At 35.0% G+C, this 16,375-nt stretch overlaps 1 protein-coding gene across 1 annotated transcript in view; it reads right to left on the bottom strand.

Annotated features, from left to right (window-relative positions):
* SRBD1 (S1 RNA binding domain 1) overlaps positions 1–16,375 on the bottom strand; it is a 222,921-nt gene that overhangs the window by 80,146 nt on the left and 126,400 nt on the right. The window contains exon 17 of the mRNA XM_025354851.1: positions 7,605–7,687. Within this exon, the coding sequence (XP_025210636.1) occupies positions 7,605–7,687 (83 nt within the window). The remainder of the gene's footprint in view (positions 1–7,604; positions 7,688–16,375) is intronic.

The raw sequence follows: 16,375 nt of genomic DNA on the forward strand, positions 1-16,375 counted from the left end.
TTAGAACAATTTCCTCTGTTTCACCTTTGTGTTTTCTCTATTTCAAAATACTGCTTTTGTGTATGGGGCAAAAATCAGACAAAAGTCACCTAGGTGACTGGGCATGGGACAGACTCTTTTCTGTATCCCACTATACAATGATAATTAAGGAATTAACATGTTTTAAAAGATTTGAGCAAACACTGTAGAACAGACGAGAAACCTTACTTTATTCAGACCTAAACTAAAACTCCATTTAATAATCTCTACATGTTGACTATAAAACAGTTTAAGTTGTTTTTTATTTTTTTGATTTGTTTTTACATAGAATTGATCCCACAGAGCAGGAATGAAAGAAAATGCAAATTCCCACCTTTGAGGTTTTACTGTGAAAAATTTCCGCTGGGAAGATGATTTTCCTTTTACAGTAACTATTCATTATCCACAATAATGAAGAATAAAGATGGCTGGATATAGAATCCAATAAGAGTTCCAAAAACTTATTTTGGCCAACCATTTCATTCTCTATCATCATCAAATGATCTAACAGAGAGGCACAAAAGGAGGAAAGAGCACTGTTCTGAGTCTTTCCTACTTTACTGTGTGTGTTCATTACCAAATGGAGGTGTTAATGAGCATGAAAATATCTAAAACACAGTCCAAAGAAGAAAAAAATATCAAGTAAATCCAGTGTATTTAAGTTGTGCTTTCAGGATATGACAAGGCCAAGCTAAACCACCATTCCCCATGTCCCAGAGAACTCAACAGAGCCAACCCTGCATCATCCTGCTCTCACTCTGGAGTGTTTTCTTGGGAGTAACACCAAGCCACTTTCCAGCAAAGTCTTTAGGGGTCAGTTAGGGATATGTTGTCATTTGACCACACTGGCTGCCTCTCTCTCCAGAAATAATGACAGGCATGTGTTTTTAAAATCACCTCTCCCCATTTTCTAAGACAAGGATTGGAACGCTGCCTTTAGCATTTTAGCTGTTATTAAACCAAAAGTATTTTAGTTTCTATTGAAATAATATTATAGCTTCTATTATTTCATCTATTTAACATTCTCTCTTTGAACAGCTTTCGTTTTTTAAATCAGCAGTGTTTGTCCATCTACTCATATCTTAAATCAAAATGAAAATAAGTATTAAGTTTACACTGAAAGTACTTAGAAGTACAGATTAAAAATAAATTCAGTCCCACTCTGGTTGTAAGGGAAATCTATGGTAATGGCTACACATTTCACAACAAATTTTTCCTAATACATATTCACTATAGGAAGTCTGAAAAACAAAAAGTGAAAAAAAAAATCACATCAACCGAAGAATAAGTATCAGTCACCTGCTGAGTTTTTTTCTTCAATGTAAACGCATGCCTACATTTTTAAAACACAAATTGGTTTTCTTTTTTTATTTATTTATTTTTCTTTTTGAGACGGAGTCTCGCTCTGTCGCCCAGGCTGGAGTGCAGTGGCACGATCTCTGCTCACTGCAAGCTCCGCCTCCTGGGTTCACGCCATTCTCCTGCCTCAGCCTCCAGAGTAGCTGGGACTACAAGCCCCGCCATCACGCCCGGCTAAATTTTTTTTTGTATTTTTTAGTAGAGATGGGGTTTCACCTTGTTAGCCAGGATGGTCTCGATCTCCTGACCTCGTGATCCACCTGCCTCAGCCTCCCAAAGTGCTGGGATTACAGACGTGAGCCACCGCACCCGGCAAATTGTTTTTACTCTGCATCAACCACTTTGTTGAAATTTAAAAATATTATGTCAAGAGCAATTTCTCACGTTATTAAATCTTCCTTGAAAGCCTGTTTTAAATAGTTGTATATTTCAACTCATACCATAATTTTAAAAACTATTTTGCTATTATAGTTGCTTCTAATATTTTGCTATTACAGCAAACTTATGTATGAATCTTATCAGCAGTTCTTACTGTCTTAGAACTAGCTAAAGGGAGAACTAAAAGAAATGAATTTTTACAAGTGCATTTTAATAGATATTAACTATTTGCTAGAAACAGTAATTTAGACTTCTACCAGCAGTGTATATAAATGTTCACCTCACTGTATCCTTCTGACTTGCACAGATTTTTTCATCTTATTACAACTTTACTTAATTGTTTGGTTGAAATAATAACAGCTTTTAAAATTTGGGTTTCTTTGATAGAGAGAAATTTGTATATCTTCCACAGTAAATGGTATGCAGTGGCTCTTTACATATTTTATGTAAATATTTTATATAAACCAACTACAAATGTATATAAATAAAAAATAAAACAAAACCTTAATAATAAAATATGTAGTTATCACATATACATTTGTGGCAAATAATTTTCCTAATTCATGACATGGCTTTAAAATTATGTGTTAATAAATGACCCAGCAAATCCACTCTGAGGTATACATCCAAGAGAAATAAAAACATACACAGAAACTTGAACGAAAATGTTCACAGCAGCATTATTTATAATAGCTGAAAGGTAAAAACAATCAAAAAGTCTAACAACTGATGAATGAACAAAATATCTCACACACACATATACACACAATGGAATACTACTTAGCCATAAAAAAAGAATGAAGTACTGATACATACTGCAATGCAGACCACCTCTGAAAACATTATGATGAAAGAAGTCAATCATAAAAACCCACATATTGTATGATTTCATGTATATGAAGTATCTAGAGGAAAATAGATTAGTGTTGTCTAGGGCTGGCAAAGAAAGGACAATGGAGAATGACTGCTAATGAATGAGTTTCTTTTTGGGGTGATGAAAATGTTCTATTTTCACAATTCTATGACTATACTAAAAAAATCATTGACTTGTACATTTTAAATGAATGAATTGTATACGTGCAATTATGCACATATCAATAAAGCTGGGTTTCTTTGTCTTTTTAAGAGATGAGTGTCTCACTATGTCATCCAGGCTGGAGTGCAGTGGTTATGCACAGGCATGATCATTGCTCACTATCGCCTTAAACTCCTGGGCTCATATGATCGCCTGCCTCAGCATCTTAAGTAGCTGAGGCCAGGTGTGTGTCACCATGCCTAGCTTCAAGCTGTTTTTAAAATGTATATATTAATATGGTATGGTCTACTAAGACTCCTGCAAAACCAGTGAATTTGTCTCATCTAATTTTTAGAAAAGTTAGTAATATGCATATTTCTTGAAGCTATGCTGTTAGGTAACAGATTGCTCAGGGCACTTATATTTTCTTGGAAGACTATTATTAATATGAAATATCTTTCTTTTTCCTATTTAATGATTTTGCCTTAAGTTCTATTTTGTCTAATGTCAATACTGCTATGGCTGTCTTTTTCATTTAAGTGGAACATTTTAATCCAAACCTTTAATATCAAGGCTGTTTTTTTCTTTAGGAGTGTCTCTTGCACATATATAACTTAAAGCTGTGCTTTATTTTGTAAAGTCTGAAATTCTATTAATAGGAGAAGTTAGCCCATTCACTTTTAAATACCTATTACTTATTCCTATCTCCTTATATTTTATTGTTTATTTCCTATACTTTCTTATTTTCTCTTCTCTACCTTTGGATGAAATTATAAACTTTTTACATTTTACTCTCATGATTTATATTAACTATCTTATTTGTGGTTGTTCTTCATATGTTTCAGGTTACATTTTTAATCAAATTCTAGAGTTAATTTATATCTGAATCTTTTTCCTGAAAAAGAATCTTAATACTTTTTATCATTTCTTTTTCTTCCACTCTCTCATGTTGAACTGATCTGATCCAGACTTAAATATTTAAAGATTAACATTATAGATTTTAAAAACTATCAGGCTCAACTATACATTTTACTGTGTGTACATGTTTCCCATGTCATGTCTTTCCCTTCTTTGGACACTCCCCTGCTTTTGGGAAGGGAGTACTTCTATAAATTCTTTCAAAGGAGGTGTGAAACAATCAGAGAAGGTTCAAAATTGTTTTTATTTTCCACTCACACTGAATTGATGGTTTGCCTCATTTAGAATTATAAGTTCAAAATGTTTTTTTCCCACAACTTCACAATTACTGCATTCTATCTTCTATCATTTATTTTTTATCAATAATAGGCCTGATGTCAATCGCATTCTTTCCTTTGCAGATAAACTATGTTTGCTCTCTGAATACTTTGTCAGTTCCTCTTTATCACGTATTCTGAAATTTCATAAGCAAGCATTTAGTGTAGGCCTTTTGTTATTCTTTACTTCTGCCCTCATAAGGTGTTTTCAGAAGACTTGTCTGTCTTCAGTTTGGGAAAATTTCCTTCTATTACTTCTGTGATTATAACTCCATACTATTTCAATTTTACATCAGATGAACACTGAAGGTTTAGAATGTCTTCTATATCGTGTGACTTTTGTTCATGCTTTCCACCGTTTTCAGTTCAAAACTGTATTCTGAAGGAACTCAATCTTCCAATTCATTAATTTGCTTTTAACTGTGTCCACTCTATTTAGTCCAATTATGCATTTTAATCCTGGTAATTACATTCTTAAATTCTAAGATATTTGATAGGTTTGCATTCATTTTAATACATATGTTCTTTATAAATGCAATAATCTCTCTTTTCTCTCTGTGAATCTTACTTTCACTTATTTCAAAGTCTCTCTTACCTATTCATTGTCTCACTGAGTATTGCCTTTTGTTTATTAAGTTTGGTGCCTCATTTGTCTACCATAGGTTTTCCTCAAATGTTTAATCATTCTTGGTAGTGAGATCGTTTCAGAGTCCCTAACTGTCTGTCTATGTATGCTGTTTCTGTTTACTATTCCTCACCTCCAGTGATAATGTGGGAAATGTGGGACATCATGCCAGGTGTCATGTACATGGCAGGAATTTGTCTTCTCAGGATGAGGCTCCTTGAGCTTCCTGACAATCGAAGGTCTCTTGAGGTATCTCTCAGCCTCTCTGGCCTATGTTAAGGTCATTGCTTTAGCTTGGATTCAGAGTATATTGGCGGAGGAGGTTACTACAGGCCTAGCTTCTCTATATGTATCTCCTTATCTAATACTTCAGACCTTCTCCCCACTATTTGAATCTGACTAGTTTGGCTCTACCTGGAACTGCACCTACCTCAAGAACACATTGATACACAACGATCTGTATATGTTTTGAACTGTGACTCCACCAGGTTTTATTTCTCCGTGGGTGTGATTCCTCATGCTTAGTATCTGTAAGGAATTCCTGAGATTTCCATCCACTAATGGGAGGGACCCTTTCTTGTTTTCCCATGCCGTTATCAATTTATTCGAATAAATGTATATTTATATAGGTACACATGTACACCTTTTCTGTCAACGCATGGAATTAGGAGTTGTGAATATGCAGCTGATGATGGTAGTGTAATTAAAGAAAAGCATTAATTCAGCCTACCATCTTGATCACGTTCTTAGTTTCATTATTTGCTGAACAGTGAGTAGTCCAATGCTAATATGGCTATTTTTTTAAATCTCAGACTCGTATATCCAACTCCTATTTGACATCTTTCCTTGAATTTCTTATAGGCATCTCAAGCTTAACATGTCTAAAACTGAATTACTGATTTTAATCCACCAAACCTGCTCTACTCAAGCATCATCTACATATCAGAACCCTTGGAGCAAATTCTTCATAATTCCTTTTCCCTCACTTATTACCACATAGACCTGACAAAATAGACTTGACTTCTTTCCATCTTCACTGCCATTAACTTTGTCCAGCACTATTATTTGTCACCTGGGCCAGTACAAGAACCTCCTAGTTGTTCCTATTGCTTCTCTTCTTCCTAAGTCACTCTTCCCAGATCAGCCAGAGCCAATGCTTAAAAATATAAATCAGATTATGTCACCTCCCATTGCTTAAAACTCTTCTATTACTTCTCACTGCTGTTAAAATGAATTCCGAAGTCTTTCACATTAAATGTTATCTCTGAATCCCAATCTGGAGGTTAAGTCTCCACTATTTATTTAAAGATCTCTTTGAAGTCAGTAGCTTATTAGCCTGCCCAGGTTTCATAAATTTGGAAGCTTCTCTTTATTCTACTACCTTGCCAAGATGCTCCGTAACTTTATCTTGAATGAATATAATTCCTCTTCATTATAACGCCTGTATCACAAAACTGTTATAGTTGTACTTTTTCTTTTTCGAGATGGAGTCTCGCTCTGTCACCAGGCTAGAGTCCTGTGGCGCAACCTTGGCTCACTGCAACCTCTGCGTCCTGGGTTCAAGTGATTCTCCTGCCTCAGCCTTCCATGTAGCTGGGACTACAGGTAAACGCCACCATACCTGGCTAATGTTTGTATTTTTAGTAGAGATGGAGTTTCGTTATGTTGGCCAGGCTGGTCTCAAACTCTTGACCTCCAGTGATCCACCTGCCTTGGCCTCCCAAAGTGCTGGGATTATAGGCATGAGCCACTGCATGTAGCCAGTTGTACTCTTTAGATAACAGTCATTTCTATCTACCTGTAGCTAGATCAGTCCCTTTACCAACTATCTTTCTGAAATGAGTAAGTCCAGTTAAAAGTCTGAATGCCTTAGTCCAACTTGCTATAAAATGGAAATATTCCCAGTTGAATCTCAATATATGACAGGTTAATCCAAGCTTTGCTACCATGTGATCTTGGGTAAATGTCTTAAGTACTCCAGGACACAGACTCTTTTTCTATCAAATGAGGAGGGTAGGGTTACACGAATTCTAAGGTGTCTTCCATATCTAGTAGTCACAAAATCCATGACATGATATATTTCTTTAGAAAAAGTGTAGTATAGTACCTATCATTCAAATCCCATAAAAATTATACAGAAGGAAATACTCTATTTCACAATTAACAGCTTTTGACAAAGAGGAAAACAATTTGACCCAAACCTTCTGGAGACAACTTAAGCCCCACGTACCATTTTGCTATCACCATAAATTCACTCTGCCAACGTTTAGTGCTGTCTTGAATTGTCCAATGAACACATACAACCTCAAGAATTAAAAATACAGTAACAACAAAAATGAGTACTACTATTACCTACCACTTCTCTAATCACACATAAGATCTACTTACTACTGTGAACATCAAGATCAATGCACGATATCACTATTGTAATTATTTTAGAATGCCACGAACTGCACCCATGTAAAGTAACAAACTTAATCAACTGAATGGTTTTAGACTATTTTGGGTAACGACCAAAAACGAACTATAATAATCAAGTAGGAATGGGAAATACAGGAAAAAAACAAGACAGAGAAGGTACCAAAAACATTTCCTTGAAAGGTCAATAAAGATCAATAGTTCATACCGGTTTACACAAAGAGCCAACATGTCCCTGTAGCACCTCCATTTTTATAATAATGCTAAAAGAAGAGGCTTTCTCTCCAAATTAGTTATTAGTTTCATCCAGTGTTTTCATAGTCTTTAAATCTGACCACAGTCAATTCTAAGTCTTAATCAAAATCATTAACACCAGAACAACGATGACAAAAATAATTCCCTCCTTCCCTGATGACTTAAAACTCCTACTTCCCACAAACTGTATAACCTTGAAAATGGGAATCTACTCCCATAGACACTTAATTACTATGCCAGGTTTGAGTACTGCTCCTTGTATGGATGGATTTCATAAATTAAATGATCCACATTGCTTTACCTGATACATTCCAACTCCAATGTGCTTCGGCTCAATTTTCACTAGCTCAGCTAATGGATCTTGTACACGCCTTGCTATGGAAACTGAAAAAATAGAATCAGAAAACAAGTATGACTTAATGTGAAAAGCAGTACCTAATAATTACTTACATTAGTTCCTCATAATGTAAGTACTTAATCCTGTCCCTCCTCATCATCCCTCTAAAAAGGCCAACAATTTAGCTAAGTTTCAAAGTTCTCTTTTCCCTGTACACAAAAAGTAAATGCAAACTTTTATGATGAATTATGTCATCAGAATTCCTAAGCATTCTTGAACACAAGTAGTTTGACAGGATTATAGATTTAGAAAAACAAATAAAACGTTTATTCCCTATACTTACAAGATTACCTATTCATTCTTTATGTAAAGCATAATAGGATACCTCATGCTTCACAGAGCAAGCAAAATCTTGTTTTAAATAATTCTGCATCATTACAAATATGATATTTTTATATGTCAAATATGCTTATTAGAACTAGGTCCCCCAAATAATGAACAAATGATATAATTACCTCCTTTTTTAAAGTTCCCTTTTTTTAGAGATAGGGTCTCACTCTGTTGCCCTGGATAGACTACAGTGGTGCCATCACAGTTCACTGCAGCTTTGAACTCCTGGGCTCAAGCAATCCTCTTGCCTCACCCTTCCAAAGTGTTGGGATTACAGGCATGAGCTACTGCACCCAGCAGAATCATATCTTAATGCAACCAGAGATCAAGCTACTTGGCTAATGAATATACTCATGTGGCCTTGAATATGACTGCAAGATTGCCCTGGCAAGTGATCTCCTTCTGTCCCAACTGCTTGTCTCTTAACACACCATAGTTCTAATTACATCCCTTTCTTGACCATTACAATCCATGCTCAAGAAACTTTAGAGTTAATTTCAAACATTCCTTTAACTGTGTCACGATTTTACTTGATCGTCATTTATTGTCATTTTTTTACCAAATATCAATAAAAATTCACATCTTTCATTTATAAGATAGAGTTAGCTAGAAAAAAAGATATTACAACTCTTACCAATAGTTCTAAAGGTAACCTCCCTCTCCAGTAGCATATTTACGTTGAGTCTTTCTACATGAACTGCTTCCATTTTCAAAACACATGGAAGCTGATCAGTGTCACCTTCTCATACAGGTTGGATGAAATATAAATTCATTAAGTGAAAATATTAAGACCATCAAGGAAAATCCTGTGCCTGTTTCCATGTTAAGCTGTTCAAGGTCTGGAAACAAAAGTCATCTCTTGCAAGTGACTCTCAGATTCTCCAGTCACTGATTTGTACCACTTCTCTAATCAGACATAAGATCTACTTATCTACTGTGAACATCAAGTTCAACGCATGATCATTCAAGTTTTTTTCATATCCTTTATTACTACATCTAACATATAGTGACATATAGCTCCTTGCAAAGCAAGCTTAGAGAACATTGAGCTGGTGTTATACAATCTATTTCTCTCCCAGAAGAGATAGGGATTCCAAGGCCTTCACATACATCTTTATTATTTAAAGAAATCAATTACAAAAGGTTAGTTAGTGCAAGCACTGAAGGTGATAGGAGAAATGCTCTTCTCTAATAACCACATTCATTATTACAGATTTAAAGTAGAGATATGCTTGAATTTCTCTAAAGCAAGTATTATTTCTTTAGCCTAACATTTAAATGTGTAATGTAAATGTAACATTTAAAAGTAAGAATGATTTTCAACACGTATAAATTGCCTATATACTTTTGAGTAAAAACAACAAGAAAAGCCCCCACAACAGTAAACCAAGTCAAGAATTTAAGAATATATGGATACCTCATTGTATTGCATTTCATTTTATTGTGCTTCTCAGACACTGCATTTCTTACAAATTGAAAATTTGTGGCAACCCTGAGTTGGGCAAGTCTATTGGCACCATTTTTCCAACAGCATGGGCACACTTCTGGTCACTGTGTTACATTCTGGTAACTCTCAGCAATATTTCAAAATTAAATTATATTTGTTATGGTAATCTGTGACCAATGATCTTTGATATCACTATTGTAATTGTTTTAGAACACCACGAACCACACCTATAAGGTAACAAACTTAATCAATAAATGATGTGTGTGTTCTGACTGCTCCACCAAGTGGCTATTCCCCTCTCTCCCTCTCCTGGGGCCTCCCTATTCCCTGAGACACAATGGTATTGAAATTAGGCCAATAAATAACCCTACAATGGCCTCTAAGAGTTCAAGTAAAAGGAAGAGTCGCATGTCTCTTACTTTAAATCAAAAGCTAGAAGTAATTAAGCTTATTGAAAAGACATGTTGAAAGCGGAGAAAGGCTGAAAGGTGGCCATCTTGGGCCAGTTAGCAAAGTGGTGAATGCAAAGGAAGAGTTTTTGAAGGAAATTAAAAGTGTGACTCCAGTGAACACACAAATGATAAGGAAGCAAAACAACTTTTTGCTGATATGGAGAAAGTTTGAGTGATTAAACCAGCCACAACATTCCCTTAAGCCAAAGTGTAATCCTGAGCAAGGTCCTAACTCTCTTCAATTCCATGAAAGTTGAGAGAGGTGAGGAAGCTGCAAAAGAAAAGTTTGAAGACAGCAAAGGCTGGTTTGTGAGGGTTAAGGAAAGAAGCCATCTTCCTAACATAAAAGTACAAGATGAAACAGCAATTGCTGATATAGAAGCGGCAGCAAGTTATCCAGAAGATCTAGTTAAGATCATAATGAAGGTGGCTACAATAAACAGCAGATTGTCAATGTAAACAAAATAGCTTTCTCGTGGAAGAAGATGCCATTTCATTTAGGACTTTCATAGCTAGAGAGGAGAAGTCAATGCCTGGCTTCAAAGATTCAAAAGACAGCCTGACTCATTTTATCAGAGGGGAATGCAGCTGGTGACTTTAAGTTGAAGTCAAGGCTCATTTGCCATTTTGAAAATCCCTGGGTTCTTAAGAATTATGCTAGATTATGTAGCATCACATGCTACAGATAAACCTTTTGTGACAGGAGAGTCCACTGCCTGTGCTCTATCAATGAAACGACAAAGCTTGCATGATGGCACATATGTTTACAGCATGGCTTACTGAATATTTTAAGCTCACCGTGGAGACCTACTGCTCAGAAAAAAAGATTCCTTACAAAATATTAGTGCTCATTGACAATGCACCTGTCATTCAAGAGCTCTGATGGAGGTGTACAAGATTAATACTGTTTTCATGCCTACTAACACAACATCCATTCTGTATACCATGGGTCATGGAGTAATTTTGACTTTCAAGTCTTATTTTTTAAGAAATACATTTTGTAAGGCTATAGCTACCACAGATGGTGATTTCTCTGAGGATCTGGGCAAAGTATGTTGAAAATTTTTGGAAAAGGATTTACCATTCCAGATGCTATTAATAACATTCATAATTCATGGGAGGAGGGCAAAATGTCAACATTAACCAGAGTTTGGAGGAGGCTTATTTCAACTCTCATGGATGACTTTGAGAGATTCAATACTTTGGTGGAGAAAGCCACTTCACATGTGGTGGAAAGAGCAAGAAAACTAGAATTAGAAGTGGACCCTGAAGATGTAACTGAATTGCTGCAATCTCACAATCAAACTTGACATAATGAGGAGCTGCTTTCTTAGGGATAAGCAAAGAAAGTGGCTTCTTGACGTGGAATCTATTCCTGGTGAAGATGCTATATGAACATTGTGGAAATGACAAAAGATATCAAATATTACATAAACTTTGTTGATAAAGCAGCAGCAGCAGGAATGGATAACATGGACTTCAATTTTAAATAAAGTTCTACTGAATGTAAAATGCTACCAAACAGCATCACATGCTACAGAGAAACCTTTTGTGAGAGGAGAGTCCACTGATGCAGCAGACTTCATTATTGTCTTATATTAAGAAACTGCCACCACATCTCAGCCTTCAGTAACCACCACTCCGGTCAGCAACCACCAACATCAAGGCGAGACCCTCCACCAGCAAAAACATTGTGAACTGCTGAAGGCTCAGATGATCATTAGCATTTTAAACAATATTTTCTAATTAAGGTGTGTACATATTTTTTTGAGATATAATGCCATTAGATTCTTAACACACTATAGTGTAAACATAACTTTTGTATGCACTGAGAAAACAAAAATGTCATACAACACTTTTATAACTCCTATATCCAGGCTTTAGAGAGAGATGGTGCTACTTTCCTGCCGGCAAGATAATCAAGAATGAGTTGTTTAGTAGACAGTAATAATGCAGAGCTCTAGGCTGAGAATGATCAAGCCGACAATAGATTCTTGAAAGTAAGAGGGAGATAGCTCAGGAAAAGGGAGTCTAATGAATTGCTGATAAAGATAATTAAGAGGGAGGAAGAGTTATGGCCCAAAACTTAGGGAACGTCACATTTTGAGACAAAGAAGAAAAGGAGGAAGTAAAAAAAGAGGCAGAGAATAAGTGATGAGGACAGCAAAGTAATAGAAGTCAAAAAGATTTCTGGAAAATGTTAAACATAGTTACACGTGTCCTACTTTTTATTCTCAGGTATACGCTCAAGAGAAATGGAAACATTATGTCCATATAAAATGTTATTCATGAATTTTCATAGCAGCCTTATTCGTAATAGCCAAAAATGTTAAAAAAAAAAAACAACCATCAACTGATGACTACACAAAATGTTGTATACCCATACAATAGAATGTTATTTGGCAATAAAAAGAAATAAAGGGCTGATACATGCTACAGCATGTGGAATCTTGAAAACATTACACTTAAGTGAAAGAAGCCAGTCACAAAGACCACATATTGTATGATTTCTTTTATATGAACTGTCCAGAACAGGAAAATCCATACAGAGAGAAAGTACATTCATGTTTGCCAGGAGTTTGGGTGGTGAGTGAAGACAGTAATGGAAGTGATTGCTAATGGGTATGGGCTTCTTTTTGGGATGAAGTTATAAAACTAGACGGTGGTGATAGTTGCACAGCTCTAACTATACTAGAAAACACTGACTTGTACACTTTAAAAGGGTAAATGTTATGTTATGTAAATTATATCTCAACAAAGCTATTGTTTTTTAAAATGTAGTATGTCCAAATGTATGCCAAATACTACTTTGCCCACATATAATGACAATAGTTCGCTGTTTCACTACTATTCACCATTGTTCAGAAAACTCTAGTTGATGCAACTTGACAAAAAGGGAAGATATAAATATTGAAATGACATTATTTACATATGATTATCTACCTAGAAAACCTAAGCAAATCAAATGAAAAAATATCAGAACTAACAAGATTCCAATTAGTTGGGTAGTTTCAAGACACACAAACAAAAACTGATGCTTCTACCATATGCTATCAAACCAATAACACAGGAGTTGGGGAGTGGAGAGAATGAGGAGATGCTGGTGAAAGGGTACATACTTGTAGTTATACATTAATAAATTACAGAGATCTTATGTATAGTATGATGAAATTAAAATGTAATGAAAACAATAAAACAATCGATTCATGGATAAAAACCTATTCACAATGTTAAACATACACACACACACACACACACACACAGACACACACACACACACACACATATATATATAAACAACCCATGAATAATAAAAATAAAACATGCAGAACAGGGATGAAAGTGGAAATTTTACAGAATTTCACTCTATATACTACAGACTTTTACAAATACAGTCATCCTGTATCCTTGGGTGATTGGTTCCAGGATCACTGCAGACACCAAAATCTGTGGATGCTCAAGTACTTTATATAAAATGGAGTACCATTTGCATAGAACCTACACATACCCTGCCATATACTTTAAATCACCTATAGGTTACTTATAATACCTAATACAATGTAAATGCTATGTTAATAATTGTTATACTATATTTTCAAATCTATATTTTTTATTGTTGTATTTATTTATTTATTTATTTATTTATTTATTTATTTATTTTTTTTTTTTAAATACTTTCAATCCACGGTTGAATCTGTGGGCACATGCAGAGGGTCAACTGTATTTATTAAATGGCTTTAAAGTTCATTTGCAAAAAAAAAAGAAATACTATGAAAAATGCAATTTAAAAAAATTAAAGCAAGGCATATTATAAGCCACAGAAATTGAGAGTTGCATTGTGGTAGGCTACACAGACCAATGAAATGAGAACATAAAGTACATATAGGGATTTTAGAGGTTTTTTTAATAAATGCTAATTTATTAAATGGTAACATAGCTCAATGTATAGAGGAAGACAATTAATATGGGACAATAATACAAAAAGTTAAGCATTAGAGAAAAAAATTACACTTGATATGCCAAAAGTTGGGAAGGGATCCCAGACTGAGTAAAGATTATCATCCTAAAAGACATGCAACCAGAGCTACTTCCTATGGATAAGTGGTTGAGTATATAACTTGCATGCCCACATACAGTAACCTTGAAAGCAACATTTCTCTTCACTCATAATATGTCTTATATCCAAAGAATGTCATGGGTTTTGGCCTTTCAATTCTATGAAATATCTAGAATCCTAAAGCTTCTGGAGCAAATCAATTTATTTGCTTAAAAGACTATAGTGAACTGTACTCTCTTTAAAATTTGTCTCATCCTGTTATCTAGCAATATTAGACATCTGTATTTTTAAAGTCCAATATTCATCGCATTTTATCCTTCCCCTTGACGTCAGACAGGAACAGAGGAAAATAAGCAAAATTCCCCCATGTTGTCTTTTTCAGCCAACAACTCCAAATTAGAATTTTTTCACTATAATGTTTATTAAAATGTAGTTTTAGCAGTCTTGATGCAAATCTATTATAATCTTGACCCTCTAAGTAATAATTACATTTTTGAACAAGAAGCTGAGAAATATGTTGAACTGAAAAAAATTTTCTGTATCCTCACTGTAATGGAGGTAGACTGAAGGTTACCCAACTAGTGTAAACTTTTCAAAATTCATAGATGATGTACCTAAAAAGGGTGACTTTTATTTTATGTAAATATATCTCTAAATAAATAAAATATTTTTTATTTCTTTGAGAATGTTAAACTTTTTCTTCTGTCTTCATCATCTCTATTTCCTCCAAGTAGTTTTTTTTCTTCCCTAGTGTATTTTGGCATCTGTTTTTAATATTAATAGTATAAGTTTTCATTACATGTTAGGTGACCTTTGACTGTCCACCAGGGGCAGGATGCTAAAACAATGACATTAAGTGCTTTGCCCAGTGGTTAAGGCTTATCAACTATGGCTTTACTTTGGGTGCTGTGGCCATTTCTTTGTGGTACCTCTAATCTCAAGTTTCTTCAATGTTGTCTCTTGTATTGACAGAGTCCTCTTATCTGCATAGATTTATTCCTCTCTAAGATCTCTACAACTGTATGTAAATATTTCCTCAACTCCCCTTTACTTCAGTAGCATCCCCACTCTCATTTGTAAGCTGTGTCCTCCTTTGTAGAATCCTTCTGTTTAACCCTCTCCAGAGAACAAATCCCCAGTCTTCTGCAAAGGTAGTGAAAAGACAGTTCCTCAACTGTTGTGGAAGGGGATGTTAATTGCTGTTGTTATTTTATTGAGGTGAAATTCTTGTAACATATAATTAACTATTTTAAAGTACAGAAATCAGTGGTACTTAGGATACTTGCAATATTGTGCCTCACCACCTCTATCAAGTTCCAAAACATTTTCATTATGCCAAAAGAAAACCCTGTACCCATTAAGCAGTCACTCTCCATTCCTGTCTCTCCCCAGTCCCTGACAACCTCCAGTCAGTTTTCAATCTCTACAGATTTGTCTATTCTGCACATTTCATATAACCATACACTATGTGGTCTTTTGGGATTGGCTTTTTTTACTTATGTTGGCATGACATTTTTGAGGTTCACACGGTGTTGTAGCATGTACCAGTACTTCATTCTCTTTATGGCTGAATGATATTCTATTGTATGGCTGTACCACATTTTGTTTATTCTTTCATCATGTGAGTTGTTTCCAACTTTTAGCTATTGTAAATAATGCTGCTATAAGCACTTGCATACAAGCATTTTGGTTGAATACCTGTTTTCAATTTTTCTGGCGACATGTGTAGGAGTGAAATTGCTAGGCCTATGTTTAATTTGGTCTCATTGCTTTTTAAACAGACTTTCAACCAATACTTTCATTTTCAACCCAGCCTCAACCCTCTCAGCATACTTCCAAAGTACTTGGCACCATTTCCTGAACCTATAGGGGTTGTGTGATCCATCCTAGGTTAGTTCTGTATTTTCTACAATGCTGTCTCAGAATTCAACATTCTCAAGTTGACTAGGTGACTTATTGCTCATCTATCCACTTTAAGCTTCAAATCTTGTTGTTGTTGCTATCTGTTCTCCCATTCTTTTTATCTTAGTAGGTTTTATCTTACTAGGTTTATGCTTTCATTCTATCATGTCATTTAAATCAATTTCAGAAGGAGAGAAGGAATAAAACATACACTCAATCTTCCACTTTAAATCCATAATAAACAGTTTAATATTACCCATCTACTATATCCATCCAATTTAAAGGCCACGTACAATGCATCATGGGGAATATAAGCATATATATAGAAGACAACTTCTATTTTCAGTAAGCTGATAAACTGGTCAATGAGATGTAGTAATGAGGGTCATTTTCTTACACATGCTTAACACACACATGAATGCTGAAGTTCTGTTATATTCTTATACAGTAAACATTTAGAGGACTTAAAGGTAAAATCCACACCTGT

The sequence above is a fragment of the Theropithecus gelada genome, chromosome 13 (assembly GCF_003255815.1).
Source record: "Theropithecus gelada isolate Dixy chromosome 13, Tgel_1.0, whole genome shotgun sequence".
Taxonomy (NCBI): domain Eukaryota; kingdom Metazoa; phylum Chordata; class Mammalia; order Primates; family Cercopithecidae; genus Theropithecus; species Theropithecus gelada.